The 23,069-nt window shown below is 46.1% G+C and overlaps 1 protein-coding gene across 25 annotated transcripts in view; it reads left to right on the top strand.

The window, feature by feature from the left end:
* Positions 1-23,069, top strand: part of LOC139578560 (protein furry homolog-like) — a 91,009-nt gene that overhangs the window by 19,662 nt on the left and 48,278 nt on the right. For 15 of the 25 annotated variants that reach the window (XM_071406340.1, XM_071406328.1, XM_071406325.1 and 12 more), the window contains exon 1: positions 2,754-3,290. The exons of 1 other annotated variant lie outside the window; for it this stretch is intronic. In XM_071406340.1, coding sequence (XP_071262441.1) covers positions 3,083-3,290 — 208 coding nt within the window. In that variant the 5' untranslated portion in view covers positions 2,754-3,082. Of the gene's footprint in view, positions 1-2,752; positions 3,291-12,095; positions 12,748-23,069 lie in introns of those variants that run through there. 9 more of the 25 variants (XM_071406315.1, XM_071406322.1, XM_071406320.1 and 6 more) reach the window with 4 other exon arrangements.

Genomic DNA, 23,069 nt, shown 5'->3' with positions numbered 1-23,069 from the left:
AGCGAATGTGAAAGAGAACTTTAGCAAATTAACAATGTTTTGACACATGCTTGTCTGAAGACGGAATAGTACTGTCTCTGTGGAGTTTGGGAGTCACTAGGGCAACGGGAAAGCCTACTATGCTCAGAGGAGATAGGGGAGGAGCAGAAGGGCCCAGAATAGAGAGGAGAAAAACGCAAGGAAATCAAGCTGCAGTGGCAGCTGTACAGATAACTCATCCAAAGGGCTTTGACATCTAAAACATGGTAGAAAGCTAACACAATATGAATCCCCGTGACCGTACTAATTCGGCCAGGGGTCACCCTAACGCAGAATTCTTTGTTTTTCACGCAGGAAAAAAATATAAAACTCAAGAATTATCTAAACTGCTTCTTTGTGTTATTTCTGCTCAGCATCAAGCAAATGTTCTATTCAGTTGCGCTTCTCCACTCTGAGAATTCACAAAGGCATTCAAACAAAAGACAGAGCTCTGACTGTGTAGCTACTTTTCTCAGGTATTTCTCTCTTTGTAGCCAGCCTACTTTTCTCTGGTACTTCTCACTTTGTCGTCAGCCTACTTTTCTCTGGTACTTCTCTCTTTATAGCCAGCCTACTTTTCTCAGGTACTTCTCTCTTTGTCGCCAGCCTACTTTTCTCAGGTACTTCTCTCTTTGTAGCCATCCTACTTCTTTCTCTCTTTGTAGCCAGCCTACTTTTCTCAGGTACTTCTCTCTTTGTAGCCATCCTACTTCTTTCTCTCTTTGTAGCCAGCCTACTTTTCTCAGGTACTTCTCTCTTTGTAGCCAGCCTACTTTTCTCTGGTACTTCTCTCTTTGTAGCCAGCCTACTTTTCTCTGGTACTTCTCTTTGTAGCCACCCTACTTTTCTCTGGTACTTCTCTCTTTGTAGCCGGCCTACTTTTCTCTGGTACTTCTCTCTTTGTAGCCAGCGTACTTTTCTCTGGTAAAATGCAAGATTAACTTTAAGCAAAACATTATGAAAGATAGCTGGTTACATTCATTCTATGATAAACAGAAATATGATGGCCAAATTTTTTTTTTATTGTAAGCTCATTTACTTGTGTGGCTGCCAGCCAAATCGTGTTGCACTTCTGTTGTCATCTGACAATTAAGCTATTTTCTGCCGAATGTGTTGCACTAATGTATTTTCTGTGAAGGAAAACTATAGTTGCACGTCCCTGATCACTCTATTGAAGCAAAACAACACGGTTGACTTTCAATATGAAACGCAACCCCTGTCAATACACAGCTGGACTCGCCTGCTCCTGCTTTCTCCCGTTGTGCTATTTACAAACTAACACGACTGGCTCAAAGATTCTGGGGAACTACAGTAAGCTTCATAATGTGACGGGTGAAATGAAGAAGTCTATCTTTATCTCTTAACGTATTGCACAAGTTGCCTGCAGGTATTTACTTAGAGTAGCTACAAATATTACAACTTATTGATGAACTTAAAAACAGTTTTGACATGATTTGGAAAAAAACATCCCGTGGCTATTTACAAATACCCCGGTACAGGGTATACCGCCCAAGTTTAGTCAAGTGTATGTTTAGTACCATATGACAGTTCAGTAGGCGATAAGGGTTATCAGTATACACAGACGGGCCGGAGGGTAGAGTCATCCTGTCATGGAGCGCATGTCCGTGGCTCATAAACAATGACACTGAAAAAAATGATTGGTTGGAGAGATTCTTTATTGTATCTCAAGATATAGCCAAGAATCCTGACACAAAAGAGAATATGTTGGTTAGTTGCGCATTCCGTTTGCCAACAATACTTTGACTTAAGGCGCCAAAGTCGAGTGTTTGTGCACGCCAGTTACTAAAACAATGTAACTTGTTAACCATGTTTCTACCGTATATAAAGCTGTCCATTTAAATGTACATGCTCTAGCAATGTGAAATATATTATTACGGTAATGATAGACGTGTTGGTAGAGAATAATCATATCATTTAACCTACCCAAATTATTTGTTTTTGAAGCGCCGCGCTGTTTCTTGTTGAAGTGCCGGTGTGCAATTGTTGAAGTGCCGGTGGGAAATTACTTCATGAATGTGTATTATGTGTCTTAAAGAAATAGTTATGGCACAAGTTATTCAAGTGTGGGTTTATGTAAAACTGTTGTTTTTATGGTGTTATATGTCCATGGGAAATTACGCATTAATGGTAGAAATGTGTTTCGGGGCTATAATGATGGAACGTTCCTAGCTGAAGGGAGTTCCTGGAAGGAGTACTTTAGGTGGTCAGTTGGCCTTTGCCTGGGGGAGAGCAGGCTGGGCAGGTAACAGGTTGGCTAGAGTAGAGCCATACCTGAGTTTTGTAATAGGTAAAGAGTTGTTGCCGGAATAGTTTATACCTAGGATATCTTAGATTTATTCTTTGTCAACGTCCTGTTTTTATTTTCTGTACTAAGTCTATCGTCCTGCACCTGTTAATATTGTAAATAAAAGCCTCCTAAGAGAGGTGAGCGCCAGAACATCCAGTCTGTCTCTGATCTGCCGCTTCTGTTTTACACACCCCTTCCACTTCTCACTAATTCTCCACCAAGACTGGTCTCGCTTCCTTCTCGCTCACTCTTCTAAGAGAGGTAGGCCAGGGTGTTGTCTCTGTTTTGATTGGCTATGGGCCCAGGCGTGCGTTATCTCCTGTGGAACATGTTCTGGTCCTGCCCCTGATAGGGCCTGGCAACCGACCTGGCCTGGCTCCACCCACTCCTGATTACATCACTGCTGGAGTGTGATGTCTGTTTGCCTTCTCCCTCTGAGCAGACAGGTACTGTTTCTGGCTGCGCAGGAAGTTTCTCCCATTCCGACTCTTCGCTGTAGGGGGATACAACAGACTGAGTTTCAATAGGTTAGGTAGTGTCTCTTCATTCTTCTAATGGGCTGTCTGTTGTTGACTATCGTAGTTTACGATATCACTGACTGTACAGCGCTAAGCAGCAGACAGACATAGTGACTGTAACCCTGGCTGTTAGTGGTAAACAGCCAGGTAGTTTTGTGGGGGAAGATGGTGCAGAGTGACTGACTGTGGATTTGAACTGGATGCTGGACTGAGTGAGTTAGCGTGAATACAGACATACATGGAGTTCCTAAGGAGTCTGGTCCCAGCCGCCATATCGTGGGACGGGGGGGCGTTGGAGTCTGGGGGAGGGTTGCCCCGGGAGACAGGCCCCCGTCTGCTGAGGATGAAGCGCCTGGGCCTGCTGGCCATGGGCCAGACCATCGAGGAGGACCAGGAGGGTCTGAGTACCTCCACCACCAGGCCCGTCCGCTCCAACCGCATCAAAGGTATTGACAGACTATGAAGCTTTCTCTTACAATGAATGCCTGACTCGCCTTATCAAGACTACAGAGTTTTGTTGTTGTGTTTAACTCTGTTGTCGTATGCACATGAGGTGTTGTGCTGTTGAGCAGAGTCAACAGTCAATCAACTGGCTGAATCTTTAGTTTTATCTTGGCCTAGTACATGGTAAACCAATAACGTCATCAGCTGCAGTAACCTTCTAACGTGATACCTATGAGATGCCATCACATGAAACACAGTAGGCTATAGGGTCATTGAGGGTTTATTCTGTTATTGCCACATCAGTACCTCCAGGTAAAGTAAGGCTTTGTGTCTTGTGTGTGTGAAAGAGTTTAAAATTATTGTGGTAGTGAGTGATCTGGGACATTGACAATTCTGGGGTCCCAAGTGGCGCAGCGGTCTAAGGCACTGCATCTCAGTGCAAGAGGTGTCACTACAGTACCTGGTGTGAATCCAGGCTGTATCACATCCGTCCGTGATTGGGAGTCCCATAGGGCGGCACACAATTGCCCCAGCCTTGTCCGGGTTTGGCCGGAGTAGGCCGTCATTGTAAATAAGAATTTGTTCTTAACTGACTTGCCTAGTTAAATAAAGGTTAAATAAATAAACATTTCACATGCAGCATGCTCATACCGCTATGACCACAAGGTATTACAGACGGAGAACTCTGTGAAAGGGCACAGTGAAAGTTAGCAGGACGGTGGAATATTCTATCACAAAGTCACTGAGCGGTGTTATATTCTATGCTGAAATGGAACTTGAGTTGCTGTTATTTTTTTTTTTTGGGGCTTAAATATATTTTTAGTGCTCTATGATACGGTAGCTTCTGAGTTTAATGGCTTGGAATGGACCTCTAAAATGGTTTGTTTTGTTTCTGAAAGACCATTAAATACACTAAAAATAATTTACTATTGGCTTCAAAATGGAGGACCCAAACCTATCTGTTTATAGTAAGCACTCAACAGGCCTCTCGTTTTGTGTGTGTGTTCACCAGCCTCTTTCCATCGTCCACAGGGTGATGACTCGTCAGTCGATCAGCATGGCTTTGTGCTCAGCCCTGCCTGTCAGAACACGCTCGCTCTCTGTTTGCTCCTCCCTGAAACATGGCTGAATCAACAAATCCACCAATTCTCCCTATGAGAGCTTTACAGCTAGTCCACACTGACAGCTTGCTACACCTAAATACAGTCCCACGCTGTTTTCCCTTCAGACGCACCAGGACACCAGTTCTGACCCCAGGTTGAGAGAGAGCTTACATGTCTACGCTTTTTACTGTATCAGCTGGGTGAAGGTATGAGTGTTACTCTGAACTCCACGCTGTTACTACTGACAATCCTCTTCTAGGGCAATGAGGCGTCTCTATTCAGGTTAGATTAGACAAAGTCGCTGAGTTGTACAGAAATGTATCCATGCCACGCACATGGTGGAAGTTGAGCGGGTAGCACTTTGCCCGGTTTGAAGTTGCCCCTCTTCTCTGGGACTTTCGTGTGTGGAACATGTTTGTGGTCTCTAGATGAATTTCCTTCCCAAATGTTCTCTCTGAGAATGAAAAACCTGAATCAATCCAGGTTCTATTCAACCAGTACACTGCCTTCCGCTGTATTAGACAGGAACACACTACTCTGAAGTTGATGACAGTGGTAATGTGTCGTGTAAATGGATGAGATGCGTGATGATGATGATTACTGTGGTTTATGGCGTAGCCTAAAGAATCAAGGAAACATTTTGAATGTTTTTGAAGCTGCTCTTTCTGCAGTTTGGGACCTCCCTCACACACCCTTCCCATATGATTCAGTGTCACGTCCTCGGTCTTTCCTCTAGCTGCCATGGCCTGCCCTTCCTGCATTGACTTTTGAGGTGGTGCTCTCTTTCGCTCTCTGTTATTGGTCATTGAAGCACACAATGACATCACCCCTGTGGTGGATGTGCTGCAACCTGATTCCAGGGAATGATTTGATACGTATTTGGTTAAAGGGTGCCCGGTGTGTTCGTGAATGTGACTAAACGCAGGTGTTTTTGTATGCATGTGGGGTATTTTATAATGTGGAGGTGTGTGTGTTAGGGATGGGGTTATTGGCTGACTCTTGATGCACATGTTGTAGCCTAGTACCTCTTTGTCAACTGGTGTCTCTGACCTCCATGATGGTGCTGGTACAGACATCTAGCACCAGTTTTGTAATCGGGCTGCGTACAGGGAGCAGTACTGCAAACCCAAAAGGCAGTAACAGTAAAATAGTATTACCGAGCCAGCCAGCACAGAGCCTGGTCTGCAACTCCTATGGGAAAACTCTCATAGCAGAGGGGACAAATAGTTTTATGAACACTGACTCTCAAATAACTGACCCGTCACATGAGGAATGAAATTGCCGAGAGTGAGGGGCTACGTGTGTTTGTGAAGAGTTTTAATTCCAAATTGGCTGGCCGACAGCAGCTCTGTGCTTCTATCCGTAGGGAGGGACTCATTGTGCTGTGCTGTGGTGACCTTAAAGTAACTCTCCCATGACTCAGCTCTGTGGATTTGATAGTCAAATCTGGGGAAGCTGGGTCAAGTGAGGTGGAAGACGGGATATGGTGAAGTGGTGTGGAGGTGGTGGTGGTTCTGGTTCTGGATGGAAAGTGAATGGTTATGGATGGGAGCTTCTAGTGCGCATTATTAGACATGTTATTAACATGTTAAAAAATGATTGAAGATGCTCAGCTAGCTGCTTAGCGATCAGAGTTGAAACAAAATCTATTAGAACCAACCTTGCCTCTCACCTTGACGTAGTGTTATGGCGCTAAATGTAATGTTGATAGCATTGTGAGGCAATAGGAGGAGGACGGTATACCTGTACAGGATTTTTTAAAATGTACCTTTATTTAACCAGGTAGGCCAGTTGAGAACAAGTTCTCATTTACAACTGCGACCTGGCCAAGATGAAGCAAAGCAGTGCGACACAAACAACACAGAGTTACACATGGAATAAACAAACGTACAGTCAATAACACAATAGATAAATATCTATGTGCAGTTTGTGCAAATGTAGAAGAGTAGGGTGGTAAGGCAATAAATAGGCCATATAGGCAAAATAATTACAATTTAGCATTAACACTGGAGTGATAGATGTGCAGATGATGATGTGCAAGTAGAGATACTGGGGTGCAAAATAGCAAGAAGATAAATGACAATATGGGGATGAGGTAGTTGGGTGTGCCATTTACAGATTGGCTGTGTACAGGTACAGTGATCGGGAAGCTGGTCTGACAGCTGATGCTTATAGTTAGAGGGAGATAAGTCTCCAGCTAAAGCAATTTGTTCCAGTCATTGGCAGCAGAGAACTGGAAGGAAAGGTGGCCAAAGGAAGTGTTGGCTTTGGGGATGACCAGTGAAATATACCTGCTGGAGCGTGTGCTACGGGTGGCTGTTGCTATGGTGACCAGTGAGCTGAGATAAGGTGGGGCTTTACCTAGCAAAGACTTCTATATGACCTGGAGCCAGTGGGTTTGGCGACGAATATATATATATATATATATATATATATATATATATAGCGAGGGCCAGCCAACGAGAGCATACAGGTCGCAGTGGTGGGTAGTATATGGGGCTTTGGTGACAAAACGGATGGCACTGTGATAGACTGCATCCAGTTTGCTGAGTAGAGTGTTGGAGGCTATTTTGTAAATGACATCGCCAAAGTCAAGGATCGGTAGGATAGTCAGTTTTACGAGGGTATGTTTGGCAGCAGGAGTGAAGGAGGCTTTGTTGCGAAATAGGAAGCCGATTCTAGATTTAATTTTGGATTGGAGATGCTTAATGTGAGTCTGGAAGGAGAGTTTACAGTATAACCAGACACCTAGGTATTTGTAGTTGTCCACATTCTAAGTCCGAACCGTCCAGAGTAGTGATGCCGGGCGGGCGTGTGCGGAAAGCAATCGGTTGAAGAGCATGCATTTAGTTTCTCTAGCATTTGGAGGCCACGGGAGTGTTGTATGGCATTGAAGCTCGTTTGGAGGTTGGTTAACAGTGTCCAAAGAAGGGCCAGATATATACAGAAGGGTGTTGTCTGCGTAGAGGTGGATCAGAGAATCACCAGCAGCAAGAGCCACATCATTGATATATACAGAGAAAAGAGTCGGCCCGAGAATTGGACCCTGTGGCACCCCCATAGACTGCCAGAGGTCCGGACAACAGGCCCTCCGATTTGACACACTGAACTCCATCTGAGAAGTAGTTGGTGAACCAGGCGAGGCAGTCATTTGAGAAACCAAGGCTATTGAGTCTGCCGATTGACAGAGTCGAAAGCCTTGGCAAGGTCGATGAAGACGGCTGCACAGTACTGTCTTATCGATGGCGGTTATGATATCGTTTAGGACCTTGACCGTGGCTGAGGTGCACCAATGACCGGCTGGGAAACCAGATTGCATAGTGGAGAAGGTACGGTGGGATTCGAAATGGTCGGTGATCTGTTTAACTTCGCTTTTGAAGATTTTAGAAAGGCAGTGCAGGATGGATATAGGTCTGTAACAGTTTGGGTCTCACCCTTTGAAGAGGGGGATGATCGCGGCAGCATTCCAATCTTTGGGGATCTCAGACGATACGAAAAAGGGGTTGAACAGGCTAGTGATAGGGGTTGCAACAATTTCGGCTGATGATTTTAGAAATAGAGGGTCCATATTATCTAGCCCAGCTGATTTGTAGGGATCCAGATTTTGCGGCTCTTTCAGAACATCTGCTATCTGGATTTGGGTGAATGAGAAATGGGGGAGGCTTGGGCATGTTGCTGCAGGGGGTGCAGAGCTGTTGGCCGGGGTAGTGGTAGCCAGGTGGAAAGCATGGCCAACCGTAGAAAAATGCTTATTGAAATTATTGATTATTGTAGATTTATCAGTGGTGATAGTGTTTCCTAGCCTCAGTGCAGTGTGCAGCTAGGAGGAGGTGCTCTTATTCTCCATGGACTTCAGTGTCCTAAAACTTTTTGGAATTAGTGCTACAGGATGCAAATTTCTGTTAGGAAAGATAAGGCTAGCTTTTTCAAACTGACTGTATATTGGTTCCTGACTTCCCTGAAATGTTGCATATCGCGGGAGCTATTTGACGCTAATGCAGTACGCCACAGGATGTTTTTGTGCTGGTCAAGGGCAGTCAAGTCTGGGAGTGGACCAAGGGCTATATCTGTTCTTAGTTCTACATTCTTTGATTGGGACATGCTTATTTAAGATGGTGAGGAAAGCACTTTTAAAGAGCAACCAGGCATCCTCTACTGATATGAGGTCAATATCCTTCAAGGATACCCGGGCCAGGTTGATTAGAAAGGCCCTGCTCGCTGAAGTGTTTTAGGGAGCGTTTGACAGTGATGAGGGGTGGTCGTTTGACTACGGACGCAGGCAATGAGGCAGTGATCGCTGAGATCCTGGTTGAAGACGACAGAGGTGTATTTGGAGGGTAAGTTGGTCAGGATGATATCTATGAGGGTGCCCATGGTTATGGATTTAGGGTTGTACCTGGTAGATTCCTCGATAATTTGTGTGAGATTGAGGGCATCTAGTTTAGATTGTAGAACGGCAGGGGTGTTAAGCATATCCCAGTTTAGGTCACCTAATAGTACGAACTCTGAAGATAGATGGGGGGGGGTGCAGGCAATCAATTCACATATGGTGTCCAGGGCATAGCTGGGGGCTGAGGGGGGTCTATAACAAGAGGCAACGGTGAGATGCTTGTTTCTGGAAAGGTTGATTTTTAGAAGTAGAAGCTCGAATTGTTTGGGCACAGACCTGGATGGTTTGACAGAACTCTGCAGTAGATTACAGCTCCTATCAATTGATGTTCTTTCCCCCCTACTTTGTGCAGAACACTGTGGACAGGAAATGTATCTTCTGTCCTCACTGTGGCCTTATAGGAGGAACTCCCCCTGCCCAGTAATGTCTGGAGCCAGTCAGGATGGCCAGCTTTCAATCAGCCACTGTCACTCCTCCCATTGGACATCTGCCTCTACCTGGCCTGCCATGGTCTTTTTCAATTGAACCTTCAGCTCTAGTACAGATGGGCCTATATCATCAAAACAAATTGCTAAAATGTGGAGGTATGCATAGCTTAGTTCCATTGTTGACATTCTTGTTGGGGGCCCAGTGCTCTTTGATGATATCCTGTTCTGCTTTGGACAGAGTAATGTTTGATCTAACCTGAGAGAGCTGATACTGTTGTACTGCGTTCCTGAAGATATGAACAGTGTTTACTCTAAACAGTGCGATCTCTGATATGGGCTCCAGAGTGGCGCAGCGGTCTAAGGCACTGCATCTCAGTGCAAGACGTGTCATTACAGACCCTGGTTTGATTCCAGGCTGTATCACAACCGGGAGTGATTGGGAGTCCCATAGGGCAGCGCACAATTGGCCCAGCGTTGTTCGGGGTAGGCCGTCATTGTAAATAAGAATTTGTTCTAAACTGACTTGCCTAGTTAAATAAAAAATGAGCCATGGGTAGGTGAGGTGTGTGTGTGTGTGTTAAAGGGATACTACTGAATTTTAGCAATGAGGCCCTTTATCTACTTCCCCATTGTCAAATGAGCATGCTGGCAGATACCCAGAGACTTCCATTCAGTGCGATAACGCTAGTTAGCATTGGCTCGTGAAACTACTTCGAACTTCCTTGATACTGAACACAGAGACCTAAAAATGGCATCCACAAGTTCATATGACTCTGGGGAAGTAGACATTGCCAAAATCCCAAAGTATCCTCTTAAGGCTGGGTATTTCCAAGGACCTCACAATATGATATTATCACTATACTTGGGTGCCTATGTATTGCGATTCGATATCATGATTCTCTATGTATTGCGATTCGATGTTCCAAACTTTGCCTGCTGCAAAGGGACGAGAGAGCATGAGAAAACAACTAGGTTTGATCAGTCATGGAAATGAAAGTACTGAAAACGTGTTGGCTCATCATTGGAAAAAAAAGACTGAGGCTGAGTTTTGAAGGAGAAATACTTTAGGTTTTTGTGTAGGTACAGCCAACTAGCACTAGCTACCGTTACTTAACTCTAGAAAAGCCTTGTTGGACCCCTCCCTTCGGGCCAATGACACGCTTTTTGAACGTCAACATTTTAATAAATACATTTCATACACGCTATTGCAAAAATGAAGGTTTTTATGAAGGTCTTGGGTAACATTAGAATACGAAAGAAAATGTATCTCAAAACACAATAGCATTTTCATTAGTTTATGTAACTGTAGACTGTAGACTGAACAAACCAAAAACCACAACACAAATTCAAGTGTTAAAATCCATTAAAGGGATACTTTGGGATTTTGTCAATGAAGCCATTTATCTACTTTCCCAGAGTCGGATTTAACTCATGGATACAATTTTTAGGTCTCTGCATCCAGTATGAAGGTAGTTTCACGAGCCAATGCTAACTGGTATTAGCATGCTAGCAGTTACCATAGACTTCCAGTCATTGCGTTAATGCTAGTTAACGATTTCGTTAACAACTTCAAATTGCAGTTGAGGAACATTGCTTCTGATAGAAAAACCGAGATGCAGCAGAGCTTACTATGCTGGTGTTTAGACCGATGCCTCAGAATGGCACAGCTACATACGGTCAATCACCAACTGCAATGAACACACTACTCCCTCTCCTTTCTACTGTATTTGTTTTAAATGGCTAAACTAATTCAGTACTGCTCCATCATAAGGCTCCTGAATGCCCAGTGACAATACTGCAGGGCGGGCAGGGTGTGACAATGCAGGTCTTTGTGGAGAGTTTGTTTACAATGCAGAGCCCTGCTTGGTTTTGCATAACTTGTTATGTTGTGAGAGACAGTCATGTGATGGTGAGAGCGACTGGGAAAGAGAAAAGTGGCAACGTTGCGCTACAAATGGAGGAAAAATAGATATTTTGTTAGTGTTCATCTTGTATATCTGTTCTCCCTGAAATGTTTTGTGAACAACTGTGTATGACCACAAATCAGTTGATGTCATGTGGCTCTATTTCAGTCTGCAGCCAGGGTTTAAAAAGAGACACAAACACACAATGGGGTGTGTGTCACCAGCGATGTGTGTGCATTTCTTTGTGTCTGATGGCTGTTGCTGGACAAAAACTATGATGTAATCCTATGACTCCTATGGGTGTGTCAGTTTGTTGTTGACCCAAACGGATTAAGTATCCTTCTACCCATCATGTCATGCTCTGTGGGTGAGGGCTGCAGCGTGCCATGTTCTGTGCCCCAGGCAGGTGAAAGGTGAAACGCCCCAATATGGAGTCTCATGTCCAGCAGCATACTCTAGGCTACTCTGTGTTGGTGTGTGTGAAATACATTTTTATTGGTGGAACATTTTTAGTATAAAAAAAATAATATATATATATCCTGTTTTTTGTTGGAAAAGTGCTGAATGGAGTTTGAATAGTGTTTAATTTTGGTTTTATGCTGCTCAGGTGTGTCCTCCGCCTCCCACCATATTCTTTCCTCCAGTCCCCCCCACCACCCCGGCTTTTTCAATCCCTCTTTTTCTTCCTCTTCCTCATACTGCAGTTGGGGATGACGCATCAGTATTACTGTGGAGAGAACAGGAAGTGTAGTTTTGATAGGCCAGCAGCGCTGGACCACAGCCAAGGAACACTCGCAGCATTTTGATGACATCACCTCTACCCCCCCACCTCCCCTCACCCAGCTATTGAAACTGAATGGAGAGAGAGTGCGTCAGCAAGCATCAGTGAGCGAACAAGAGCTAGTTGAGGAGGGGAGGGGTTTTCTGCAAGCGAATGGAGAGGGAGAGCGCGACGGGGGGAGAATAGCTGACAGTGCTAGCGGTAGCAGGCTTGGACTCGACACAGGAAGAGAAGAGAAGAGGAGAGGGAATATTGCTGTGCTCTGGCGAGACAAGTCTTTTTTTCTGCGTGCTGCTCCACTTCCCATTCCTCTCTCTAACACCGGGAGGAAAGTTGTTTATTTAATTTATTTATTTTCCTACGGTATTCATTCACCTCTGTGTTGTCTGTGCTGGGAGCGTGGTGAGGGACTCTGTGGATTGGCTAGCGAGCGGGCGTTTGGATGGAATGCAGCTCTAAAGATCCTCACGCTCTCCTCTCTCCGTGTCTCTCTGGGTGGTTGTACTTTCCACTGAACCCAGCTAACCGCCTGACACTTCCCCATAGGCCTCTCTGCAAACAGCGGCTGACTGGTGTCTGTTCTGATGTTCACCATGACTCCTATAACCAGCTCCTCTGGAGGGTAGAACTGAGCTCCTGTCTGTTAGGAGGAGAGGTGTGTGTGTGTTTTGGGGGAGAGGAAGTGTGTATTTTTGGGCCAGCGAGGTTGGAGTTTCCGGTCTGTGTTTTGGAGGATAACGTTAACAGGACTGGTCTTTGGTAACAGCCCTCGCTGGCGTCATGCTGAGCCTGCAGGATTCGCTCTTCTTTGAGATCAGTATCAAGTCTCTGCTCAAGTCGTGGAGCGGCAGCTGTGAGTACCCTCGTCACAGAGACTGTCACAAGCGCACACCCGACATTTACATACCATACCTAGCAAACAACACGCTCATCCATCTATATCACACGCTTACATGAAACACAGCCATTAAGACTGCTTATTCTCTTGGACATTCGCACCAATGGTTTAATCCGAGCGGGGGGGGGGGGGGGTCTAGGCGGTAGACAGATGGGGAGATGTTTGGTCCAGCTGTACCCGGTCTAGTTTGGTCTGTGTGCGGGTAGGAGAGGAGTGAGCCTTCCCCTTCTCGTCCTGACCTCTCTACTGGTTGGCTGCTCTTTGTCCCTCGGGGCCTGTTGCCCTGATGAGCATCTGCAGATACAGATTCCGATTACAGACGCACACAGACGGGAAGTCCTCTACCCTGAGTGTCTCCGTGAGGGCGCCAGGTGCTTGTTGTGTGGGTAAATGTGTCTGCACGAGCTCTCTCTCTTTTGCTCTCTGTCGTCTGTATGTCCGTGTCTCTCTCCCTCTCTGTCGTCCTCTGGGATGGCTAATGTTTCCTCATTGATCCGTCTTCTCATTGACTCCCATTATTCGACTGGTATACAGATCACATCGGAGGGCCTGTGCACCATCCTATTGACCTTACCCATGGTCCTCATCTCTACTGGAAAGTTAGTTCCAGTAAGGGTCACTACTGAAGCTGTGCTTGTTTGCCTCCCTCAGTGCCTTTGATTATCAAGAAATACGCATAGTGAGAATATTGGTCACGTCACTTTTCTTGAGCAGTGACCCATTAGACTATGACTAACCCTATTCTGGCTATGTCTCATTTTAAGATGTCTCGTTATATTTCCTCAAGACCTAAGTGGCCCAGTTTTTTTATTTATAATTTTGATAACCGTTTTCTGATCAAATGATCATCTGTAGTGTGTTCGTTAGCTTTGAGGAACTTCGCAATCCACCCGTACTGAGAGTGTGACTCAATTGCAGAGCCTCCGGAGGCCAAATCAAGCTCCGTACCGCATCGCCGTGCGCCTCCCAAATGTTGTCACAATGCGGAGGGCTCCGTAAAGCTCTGCGTTGACATGATTTAGTTGACGGTAGGTGGGGGGAGGCGGTACGTCCTGTATCAACACAAACTCACTATCTTGACAACTTCCTTCACAACAGCTCTGCGACGCGCAAGAAGCATGCATGCCCTGACTTCTGTGGAGGCTGAATCGCAGTACATCAAATGTTATTGGTGTCACACATATTTAGCAGGTGTTATTGCGGTTGTAGCGAAATTCTGTGCGGCCAATGGAGACACTGGAATAACCATAAATCGCCTTTAATGTGGCACAAGCACAATGAGCGGTGCTTTATTTTCTATTGTCAAACTGCTACTAGAACCCTAATTGTAAACCAGACTAAACGGTAATATGAAACTAACAGTCTGTTATTCAGTCTGTTACAGTAGCTAGCTGGCTCCTCGTAATGGCTCAGTAGAAATGCAAGGTGACCGTTGGGTAAACATGTTGTTTCCTAATGAATGCCCCTTCACCCCTCTGTCCCCCCTCTGTGTTGGCTGCCAACTCTCCATTGGGCCTCTCACTTAGAACAATGACGAGTAAGGCTTTGTTTCAGCAACTGTCACTATGCCACCCTGCCAAAACTCTTTTCTCCCGCTCTCTCTCCCGCTTTCCTTCTGTTTCCCCCTATATTTAATGCCCCGGGATGTGCCCTGTCCTCAGTTCAGCCTGTCCTCTGTTCAGATCCTCTGCAGTCACAAGTGTTCAGCCAAAACACTCATAACAAGGTGACTCTGTGATCATCATGCTCGGCAGTGAACTGACAGATGTGTAATCACGCCTTAGTACAGATAACCCTGCTATCAGTCTGCTTGTTACACCAGGGTTATCCACATCCCTTTTTAAACACTGGGAATGCATTTCAGTTTTACTACATTGCATGCGTGATCTGAGTAATAGTGTTGTCTCTGAATTGACTATGGGATTATTTGGACCTAAAGGAGGCCAGTCCAAACACATTGGAATCTGGATGTGTCCAGACACATTTCTAGAATAGCGCTTTAGTACTACAACAGTGTTCTGTATGCGCAAACACATACACAGAGTGTGTGTTCGATTGTCCCTGGTTGTCCTGGGAGCGGAAGTGAGGGCCTTGGGCAGGGCTCTATTTTTAAAGTGACAAGGTGGAGTCGCTGGCTCTAATACTTGTATAATCCCACTGGGTGCTCTTTTAATTGCAGGTCTCACAGTGGACCTCTGGCACGCTATGCATGGAGCATGTGTGGCCTGGTTCATCTCCACTCAACACAGTAGCTACTAGACTAGCTCTGGCTGGAGGGCTTGCAGTCGCCTGCCTCGAGGACTTTTATCTGCAAGAGTAATCACTATTAGTCTTGTAGATACTTACCATTCGGAGTCCTCTTCTCTAGAACGTCCTCTTCTTGGAAAGATCCCGAAGCGCTCTCTGAAGGGCTTGGTCATTTACTTGCCATCACAAGGTCATACTATGTGTTTGCATTGCGATTTGAATGTGAAATGGGGTGTTGGGTGAGTCAGTACAGTAGTAAATCAGTATAATGACAGGCCAGACAGCAAGTGGAAGCAGCTCACAGGTTTATGGAGTGTTTGTGAACATGTGCAATCGGGTCAGTTGGGAGAGGGAGGGAGGTGTTGCACGTCACAAATGAGCGAGGCAGAGACTTGGCCAGGGAAAGGAATTGGATGGTTTGCATTTTTTCTTCACTCTGTTTGTACTTTTCCACTCAACAACAATGTTGGGTTTCTAATTTCTGTGAGCCAGGCAGTCAGCAGCCAGCCAGCCGGCCCGGGACAGAGGGAGATGGGGAGAGGGACGGGGGGGAAGGAGTCGGGGTGAGACGGGGAGAGAAAGAAGGGGAGAGGGACGGGGAAGGAGTCGGGGAGGGAAAGAAGAGGGGGGGGAGAGGGTAGCAGAGGAGGTTGGAGGGGAAGGGAGCGGTGGTGAGAGGGAAGTGTGTGAGTGGGGGAAGGGAGGGGGTGAGCGCGGCGGGGGGGAGAGCGAAGGAGGAAGGGAGAGAGGAGGTGGAGAGGGAGGGAGGGAGGTATGAGACGGAGGATGAGGGTGAGAGAGGGAGGATGGGTGTGGGAGGGAGTGGGGTAAGGGGAGCGGGGTGAGGGAGGGACGGCGGGTGAGGCAGGGACGGCGGATAAGAGGGAGGGAGGGAGGGTGAGGGAGCGAGGTGGGGATGGGTGTGGGAGGGAGTGGGGTAAGGGGGTGAGGGAGGGAGGGTGAGAGAGAGGGAGGATGGGTGTGGGAGGGTGTGGGGTAAGGAGCGAGGTGAGGGACGGAGGATGAGAGGGAGGGAGGGAGCGGTGAGAGAGGGAGGGTAAGGGAGCGAGGTGAGGAACGGAGGATGAGAGGCGGCGAGGTGAGGGAGAGAGCGAGGGGAGGGGGGGAGGTGGGGGGATGGTGAGGGAACGAGGTGAGGGAACGGTATGGGAGAGGTAAGGGAACGAGGAGAGGAGGGAGGAGGGACACTGGAAAAGGGCAGGAGGGTGGGGACTGGAAAAGGGCAAGGGGAGGAGGAAAAGCGAGGCTGAGAGCACAGGCCTGTAGTGAGCTGGCTATGTGACGTCATCAGGGGAGAAAGAGGGTGTTGGTGTGGAGCACAGTAAACAAAGTGGGACTGTTTCGAAGGCTCTCTTTGCTGCGGAACAACATTTGAACTACTCTCAGCTGACACTCCCTAATATTGTACCCCCGTTAACCCAAACACTGTCCCTGACTCCCCGAGCTCTTTTACATAAAGCAGCATGACTGTGCTGCGATTCTGCTGCGGCTGCTGAACCATTGGAAATGTCCGATTTTATGTTAAGTCTGCAAGTAAGTTAAACTGTGTGTGTCTGTCTGTTTGTTCAGTAGGGTTTGAATGGGGGAGTTGCTGGGTGTGAACATGGTTCCTTCTCTTCTGAAAAACTCATTAATTTTTACTGTATGCTGGTTCACTCCTTACTATTGTTTTGAAGTTTGGGCAACACACCAGTGTTCCCATGGTAATCAGGAAGAAACAGTGAGGCGTTTCCTTGGAGGAGGGAGGTTGGGAGTCAGCTGACCATTGGCCATCCGTCCCAGAGTCCCCTCTGTCCCAGAGTCCCCTCTGTCCTGGCAGGAAGACTGTGTTCTAGTACAGCAGCAGGGCCCCTCTGTTGGTTGCTGTGTCTATAATGTCAGAAAAGCTTTCTTTCCCTTCAGCTTGGGAAGTGCGTATGCAACCACCTTGTGTGTTAAAGGTTGACTGTGTTTGGTAGAAGTAGTCCTGGACTGGTGTGTGTGTGTGTGTGTGTGGTTCTGTATAGTTTGGCAGACAATAGAGGATTTTGTGCTTGAGTAATGTGGTTCCTGCCCCTTGTAGAAGTACAGACATGTGTTTTCACCTGTTTCTAGAGAAACCAACAGGCTGGAACAGCACACAGATCAAACGAAGGCTTAACTGACACACACACGATGGCTATTGGCTATATTTAGTATTAAAATATGCGCACGTACCAACCAGTGTTTCCATTAGGAAAATATGGCTCGCGACTCAGATTTTAATTTCCTGGACCTATATGCATTGGGTACATAAACCATTAGGGGCGTCCACATACAGTGCTCAGAATGACACATTTATATTATGGTAATGCATCTTAACAGAACATGCAACTCGTGTAATGAAGCAGCCAATAAAACATCATTTTCAAATGTGCAAAAATGCAATTTTGTGGGAAAGCACAATTCTAAACTCCCCTGATAGCGGTTCCATATGTGACAGAGATCTAAAGATGCAACAACTAGGATGGGTTGCTAATATGACTAGGATTGTGCCTTTGGCTTCTGGGCAATGAAAGAAAGTTGATATGCAAACCAATAGAACAGGAGAGAAATTGCATAGTGGTGAATCCAATAGGGAAGTAAATGGAAATACATTTTCCAAAATTATAAAATGACTCCTGTGTATACAGAATTAAATAATTAAAATACTTCACCAGAAAGCATGAGTTAGCCTAGGGTTGCACATTTTGAGGAATATTCAGAGGTGGAAACTTTCCATGAGAATGAACAGAAATTTATGCAAATTAATATTAATGCCATTTAAATGTAGATGTTTTTTTGCATAGGATATATTTACCATATCATATGGAGACAGAAACAAACATTTTACCTTATAAGTAGGCATAATTGCAAATTATTAAATCCTAGGGGGGGTGGAAAAACTGTTACCAATTGAGATTTTAAGTAAATGAGTTGACATTTCACATGGGATGATTTCACTGAACAACAAAAGAAATTGAATATTAACTTCTCTGGGATATGTGGGACGCTAACGTCCCACTTGGCCAAAAGCCAGAGAAAATGCAGAGCGCCAAATTCAAATAAATTACTATAAAAATCAGACTTTCGTTAAATCACACATGAAAGATACCAAATTAAAGCCACACTGGTTGTGAATCCAGCCAACATGTCAGAATTCAAATAGGCTTTTCGGTGAAAGCAAACGATGCTATTATCTGAGAATAGCACCATAGTAAACAAAGAGAGAAGCATATTTCAACCCTGCAGGCGCGACACAAAACACAGAAATAAAAATATAATTCATGCCTTACCTTTGACGAGCTTCTGTTGTTGGCACTCCAATGTCCCATAAACATCACAAATGGTCCTTTTGTTCGATTAATTCCGTCTATATACACTGCTCAAAAAAATAAAGGGAACACTAAAATAAAACATCCTAGATCTGAATGAATGAAATATTCTTATTAAATACTTTTTTCTTTACATAGTTGAATGTGCTGACCAACAAAATCACACAAAAATTATCAATGGAAATCAAATTTATCAACCCATGGAGGTCTGGATTTGGAGTCGCACTCAAAATTAAAGTGGAAAACCACACTACAGGCTGATCCAACTTTGATGTAATGTCCTTAAAACAAGTCAAAATGAGGCTCAGTAGTGTGTGTGGCCTCCACGTGCCTGTATGACCTCCCTACAACGCCTGGGCATGCTCCTGATGAGGTGGCGGATGGTCTCCTGAGGGATCTCCTCCCAGACCTGGACTAAAGCATCTGCCAACTCCTGGACAGTCTGTGGTGCAACGTGGCGTTGGTGGATGGAGCGAGACATGATGTCCCAGATGTGCTCAATTGGATTCAGGTCTGGGGAACGGGCGGGCCAGTCCATAGCATCAATGCCTTCCTCTTGCAGGAACTGCTGACACACTCCAGCCACATGAGGTCTAGCATTGTCTTGCATTAGGAGGAACCCAGGGCCAACCGCACCAGCATATGGTCTCACAAGGGAGGGGTCTGAGGATCTCATCTCTGTACCTAATGGCAGTCAGGCTACCTCTGGCGAGCACATGGAGGGCTGTGCGGCCCCCCAAAGAAATGCCACCCCACACCATGACTGACCCACCGCCAAACCGGTCATGCTGGAGGATGTTGCAGGCAGCAGAACGTTCTCCACAGCGTCTCCAGACTCTGTCACGTCTGTCACATGTGCTCATGTGCTCAGTGTGAACCTGCTTTCATCTGTGAAGAGCACAGGGCGCCAGTGGCAAATTTGCCAATCTTGGTGTTCTCTGGCAAATGCCAAACGTCCTGCACGGTGTTGGGCTGTAAGTACAACCCCCACCTGTGGACGTCGGGCCCTCATACCACCCTCATGGAGTCTGTTTCTGAACGTTTGAGCAGACACATGCACATTTGTGGCCTGCTGGAGGTCATTTTGCAGGGCTCTGGCAGTGCTCCACCTGCTCCTCCTTGCACAAAGGCGGAGGTAGCGGTCCTGCTGCTGGGTTGTTGCCCTCCTACGGCCTCTTCCACGTCTCCTGATGTACTGGCCTGTCTCCTGGTAGCGCCTCCATGCTCTGGACACTACGCTGACAGACACAGCAAACCTTGCCACAGCTCGCATTGATGTGCCATCCTGGATGAGCTGCACTACCTGAGCCACTTGTGTGGGTTGTAGACTCCGTCTCATGCTACCACTAGAGTGAAAGCACCGCCAGCATTCAAAAGTGACCAAAACATCAGGCAGGAAGCATAGGAACTGAGAAGTGGTCTATGGTCACCACCTGCAGAACCACTCCTTTATTGAGGGTGTCTTGCTAATTGCCTATAATTTCCACCTTTTGTCTATTCCATTTGCACAACAGCATGTGAAATTTATTGTCAATCAGTGTTGCTTCCTAAGTGGACAGTTTGATTTCACAGAAGTGTGATTGACTTGGAGTTACATTGTGTTGTTTAAGTGTTCCCTTTATTTTTTTGAGCAGTGTATATCCAAAATGTCTAATTATTTGGCGCGTTTGATCCAGAAAAACACCGCTTCCAACTTGTGAAACGTGACTACAAAATATCTCAAAAGTTACCTGTAAACTTTGCCAAAACATTTCAAACTACTTTTGTAATACAACTTTTAGTTTTTTTTACATAAATAATCGATAAAATTGAAGACTGGATGATCTGTGTTCAATGCAGGATTAAAACAAACTGTAGCTAGCTTTCTGGTTACGCGCCTCTAACAAACAGTACACTTCAAGTGACCCTCGTTCAAAATGGCTGTACTTCATTACGCAAAGGAAAAAACCTCAACCAATTTCTAAAGACTGTTGACATCCAGTGGAAGCGGTAGGAACTGCAAGAAGGTCAATTAGAAATCTGGTTTCCCAATGAAAATCCATTGAAATGAGTGACCTCAACAACAAAAAAATCGGAATGGTTTGTCCTCGAGGTTTCGCCTGCTAAATAAGTTATGTTATACTCACAGACATGATTCAAACAGTTTTAGAAACTTTAGAGTGTTTTCTATCCAAATCTACTAACAATATGCATATCTTATCTTCTGGGGATGAGTAGCTGGCAGTTGAATTTGGGTTTGCTTTTCATCCAAATGTGAAAATGCTGCCCCTTATCCTTGAGAAGTTTTAAATGATCCATCGCATCTCCCAAAAACTTTTTGAATATATCTATAAAATTATATTCTGGAAACTAAAGCTCCTCTCAGGCTTCCATGTCTTCTCCCTGGACCTCCTCAATGTCCACCTCTTGAACATCAGACTCTGAGGTGTCATCTTCACTGCCACTTTCCAACCTTGTTGTGGATGGCTCGTTGTCAGGCTCAAAAAGCCTCAAATTTGCATGGATGGCCACCATTTTTTTTTATTTTATTTTTTTAAACCTTGTATTGGTCAGCCTGTTGCGTGCTTTAGTGTGTGTGTTCCCAAACAAGGACCAGTTGTGCTCTGAGGCGGCTGATGTTGATGGGATTTGGAGGAGGATGATGGCAAAAGGGGAAAGAGCCTCAGATCCACAGTCCCTTCCACCAGGTGGCTGATGAGATATGTTGGCACGACTGCTATATTGCATTTTCATCCCAAGCCCTTGCTTGGAAGTGTACTTCGCCAGACTGCCAAGAACCTTGCCCTCATCCAGGCCAAGGTGGCGAGACACAGTAGTGATGACACCATAGGACTTGTTGATTTCTGCACCAGGCGAGATGCATAGGCAAGATGCAGTAGATGGTATCGAGTACAGTATATACATATGAGATGAGTAATGTAGGGTATGTAAACATTATATTAAGTGGCATTTTTTAAAGTGGCTAGTGATACATTTTTTACATCAATTTTTACATTATTAAAGTGGCTGGAGTTGAGTCAGTATGTTGGCAGCGGCCACTAAATGTTAGTGGTGGCTGTTTAACAGTCTGATGGCCTTGAGATAGAAGCTTTTTTTCAGTCTCTCCGTCCCTGCTTTGATGCATCTGTACTGACCTCGTTTTCTGGATGATAGCGGGGTGAACAGGCAGTGGCTCGGGTGGTTGTTGTCCTTGATCTTTATGGCCTTCCTGTGACATCGGGTGGTGTAGGTGTCCTGGAGGGCAGGTAGTTTGCCCCCGGTGATGCGTTGTGCAGACCTCACTACCCTCTGGAGAGCCTTACGGTTGTGGGCGGAGCAGTTGCCGTACCAGGCGGTGATACAGCCCGACAGGATGCTCTCGATTGTGCATCTGTAAAAGTTTGAGTGTTTTTGGCGACAAGCCAAAGAGGCGCTACTGCGCCTTCTTCACCACGCTGTCTGTGTGGGTGGACCAATTCAGTTTGTCCGTGATGTGTTAAAACTTACTACCCTCTTCACTACTGTCGATGAGGATAGGGGGGTGCTCCCTCTGCTGTTTCCTGAAGTCCACGATCATCTCCTTTGTTTTGTTGACGTTGAGTGTGAGGTTATTTTCCTGACACCACACTCCGAGGGCCCTCACCTCCTCCCTGTAGGCCATCTCATTGTTGTTGGTAATCAAGCCTACCACTGTAGTGTCGTCTGTAAACTTTATGATTGAGTTGGAGGCGTGCATGGCCACGCAGTCGTGGGTGAACAGGGAGTACAGGAGAGGGCTCAGAACGCACCCTTGTGGGGCCCCAGTGTTGATCAGCGGGGTGGAGAGGTTGTTACCTACCCTCACCACCTGGAGGCGGCCCGTCAGGAAGTCCAGTTCCCAGTTGCACAGGGCGGGGTCGAGACCCAGGGTTTCGAGCTTGATGACGAGTTTGGAGGGTACTATGGTGTTAAATGCTGAGCTGTAGTCGATGAACAGCATTCTCACATAGGTATTCCTCTTGTCCAGATGGGTTAGGGCAGTGTGCAGTGTGGTTGTGATTGCGTCGTCTGTGGACCTATTGGGTCGGTAAGCAAATTGGAGTGGGTCTAGGGTATCAGGTAGGGTGGAGGTGATATGGGCCTTGACTAGTCTCTCAAAGCACTTCATGATGACGGAAGTGAGTGCTATGGGGCGGTAGTCGTTTAGCTCAGTTAGATTTCTTGGGAACAGGAACAATGGTGGCCCTCTTGAAGCATGTGGGAACAGCAGACTGGGATAAGGATTGATTGAATATGTCCGTAAACACACCAGCCAGCTGGTCTGCGCATGCTCTGAGGACGCGGCTGGGGATGCCGTCTTGGCCTGCAGCCTTGCGAGGGTTAACACGTTTAAATGTTTTACTCACGTCGGCTGCAGTGAAGGAGAGTCCGCAGGTTTTGGTAGCGGGCCGTGTCAGTGGCACTGTATTGTCCTCAAAGCGAGCAAAAAAGTTATTTAGTCTGTCTGGGAGCAAGACATCCTGGTCCGCGACGGGGCTGACTTTCTTTTTGTAATCCGTGATTGACTGTAGACCCTGCCACATACCTCTTGTGTCTGAGCCGTTGAATTGTGACACTACTTTGTCTCTATACTGACGCTTATCTTGTTTGATTGCCTTGCGGAGGGAATAGCTACACTGTTTGTATTCGGTCATGTTTCCGGTCACCTTGCCCTGATTT

This window comes from Salvelinus alpinus, chromosome 6 (genome assembly GCF_045679555.1).
Source record: "Salvelinus alpinus chromosome 6, SLU_Salpinus.1, whole genome shotgun sequence".
Lineage (NCBI taxonomy): Eukaryota > Metazoa > Chordata > Actinopteri > Salmoniformes > Salmonidae > Salvelinus > Salvelinus alpinus.
This window is presented reverse-complemented; position numbering and strand designations above follow the sequence as displayed.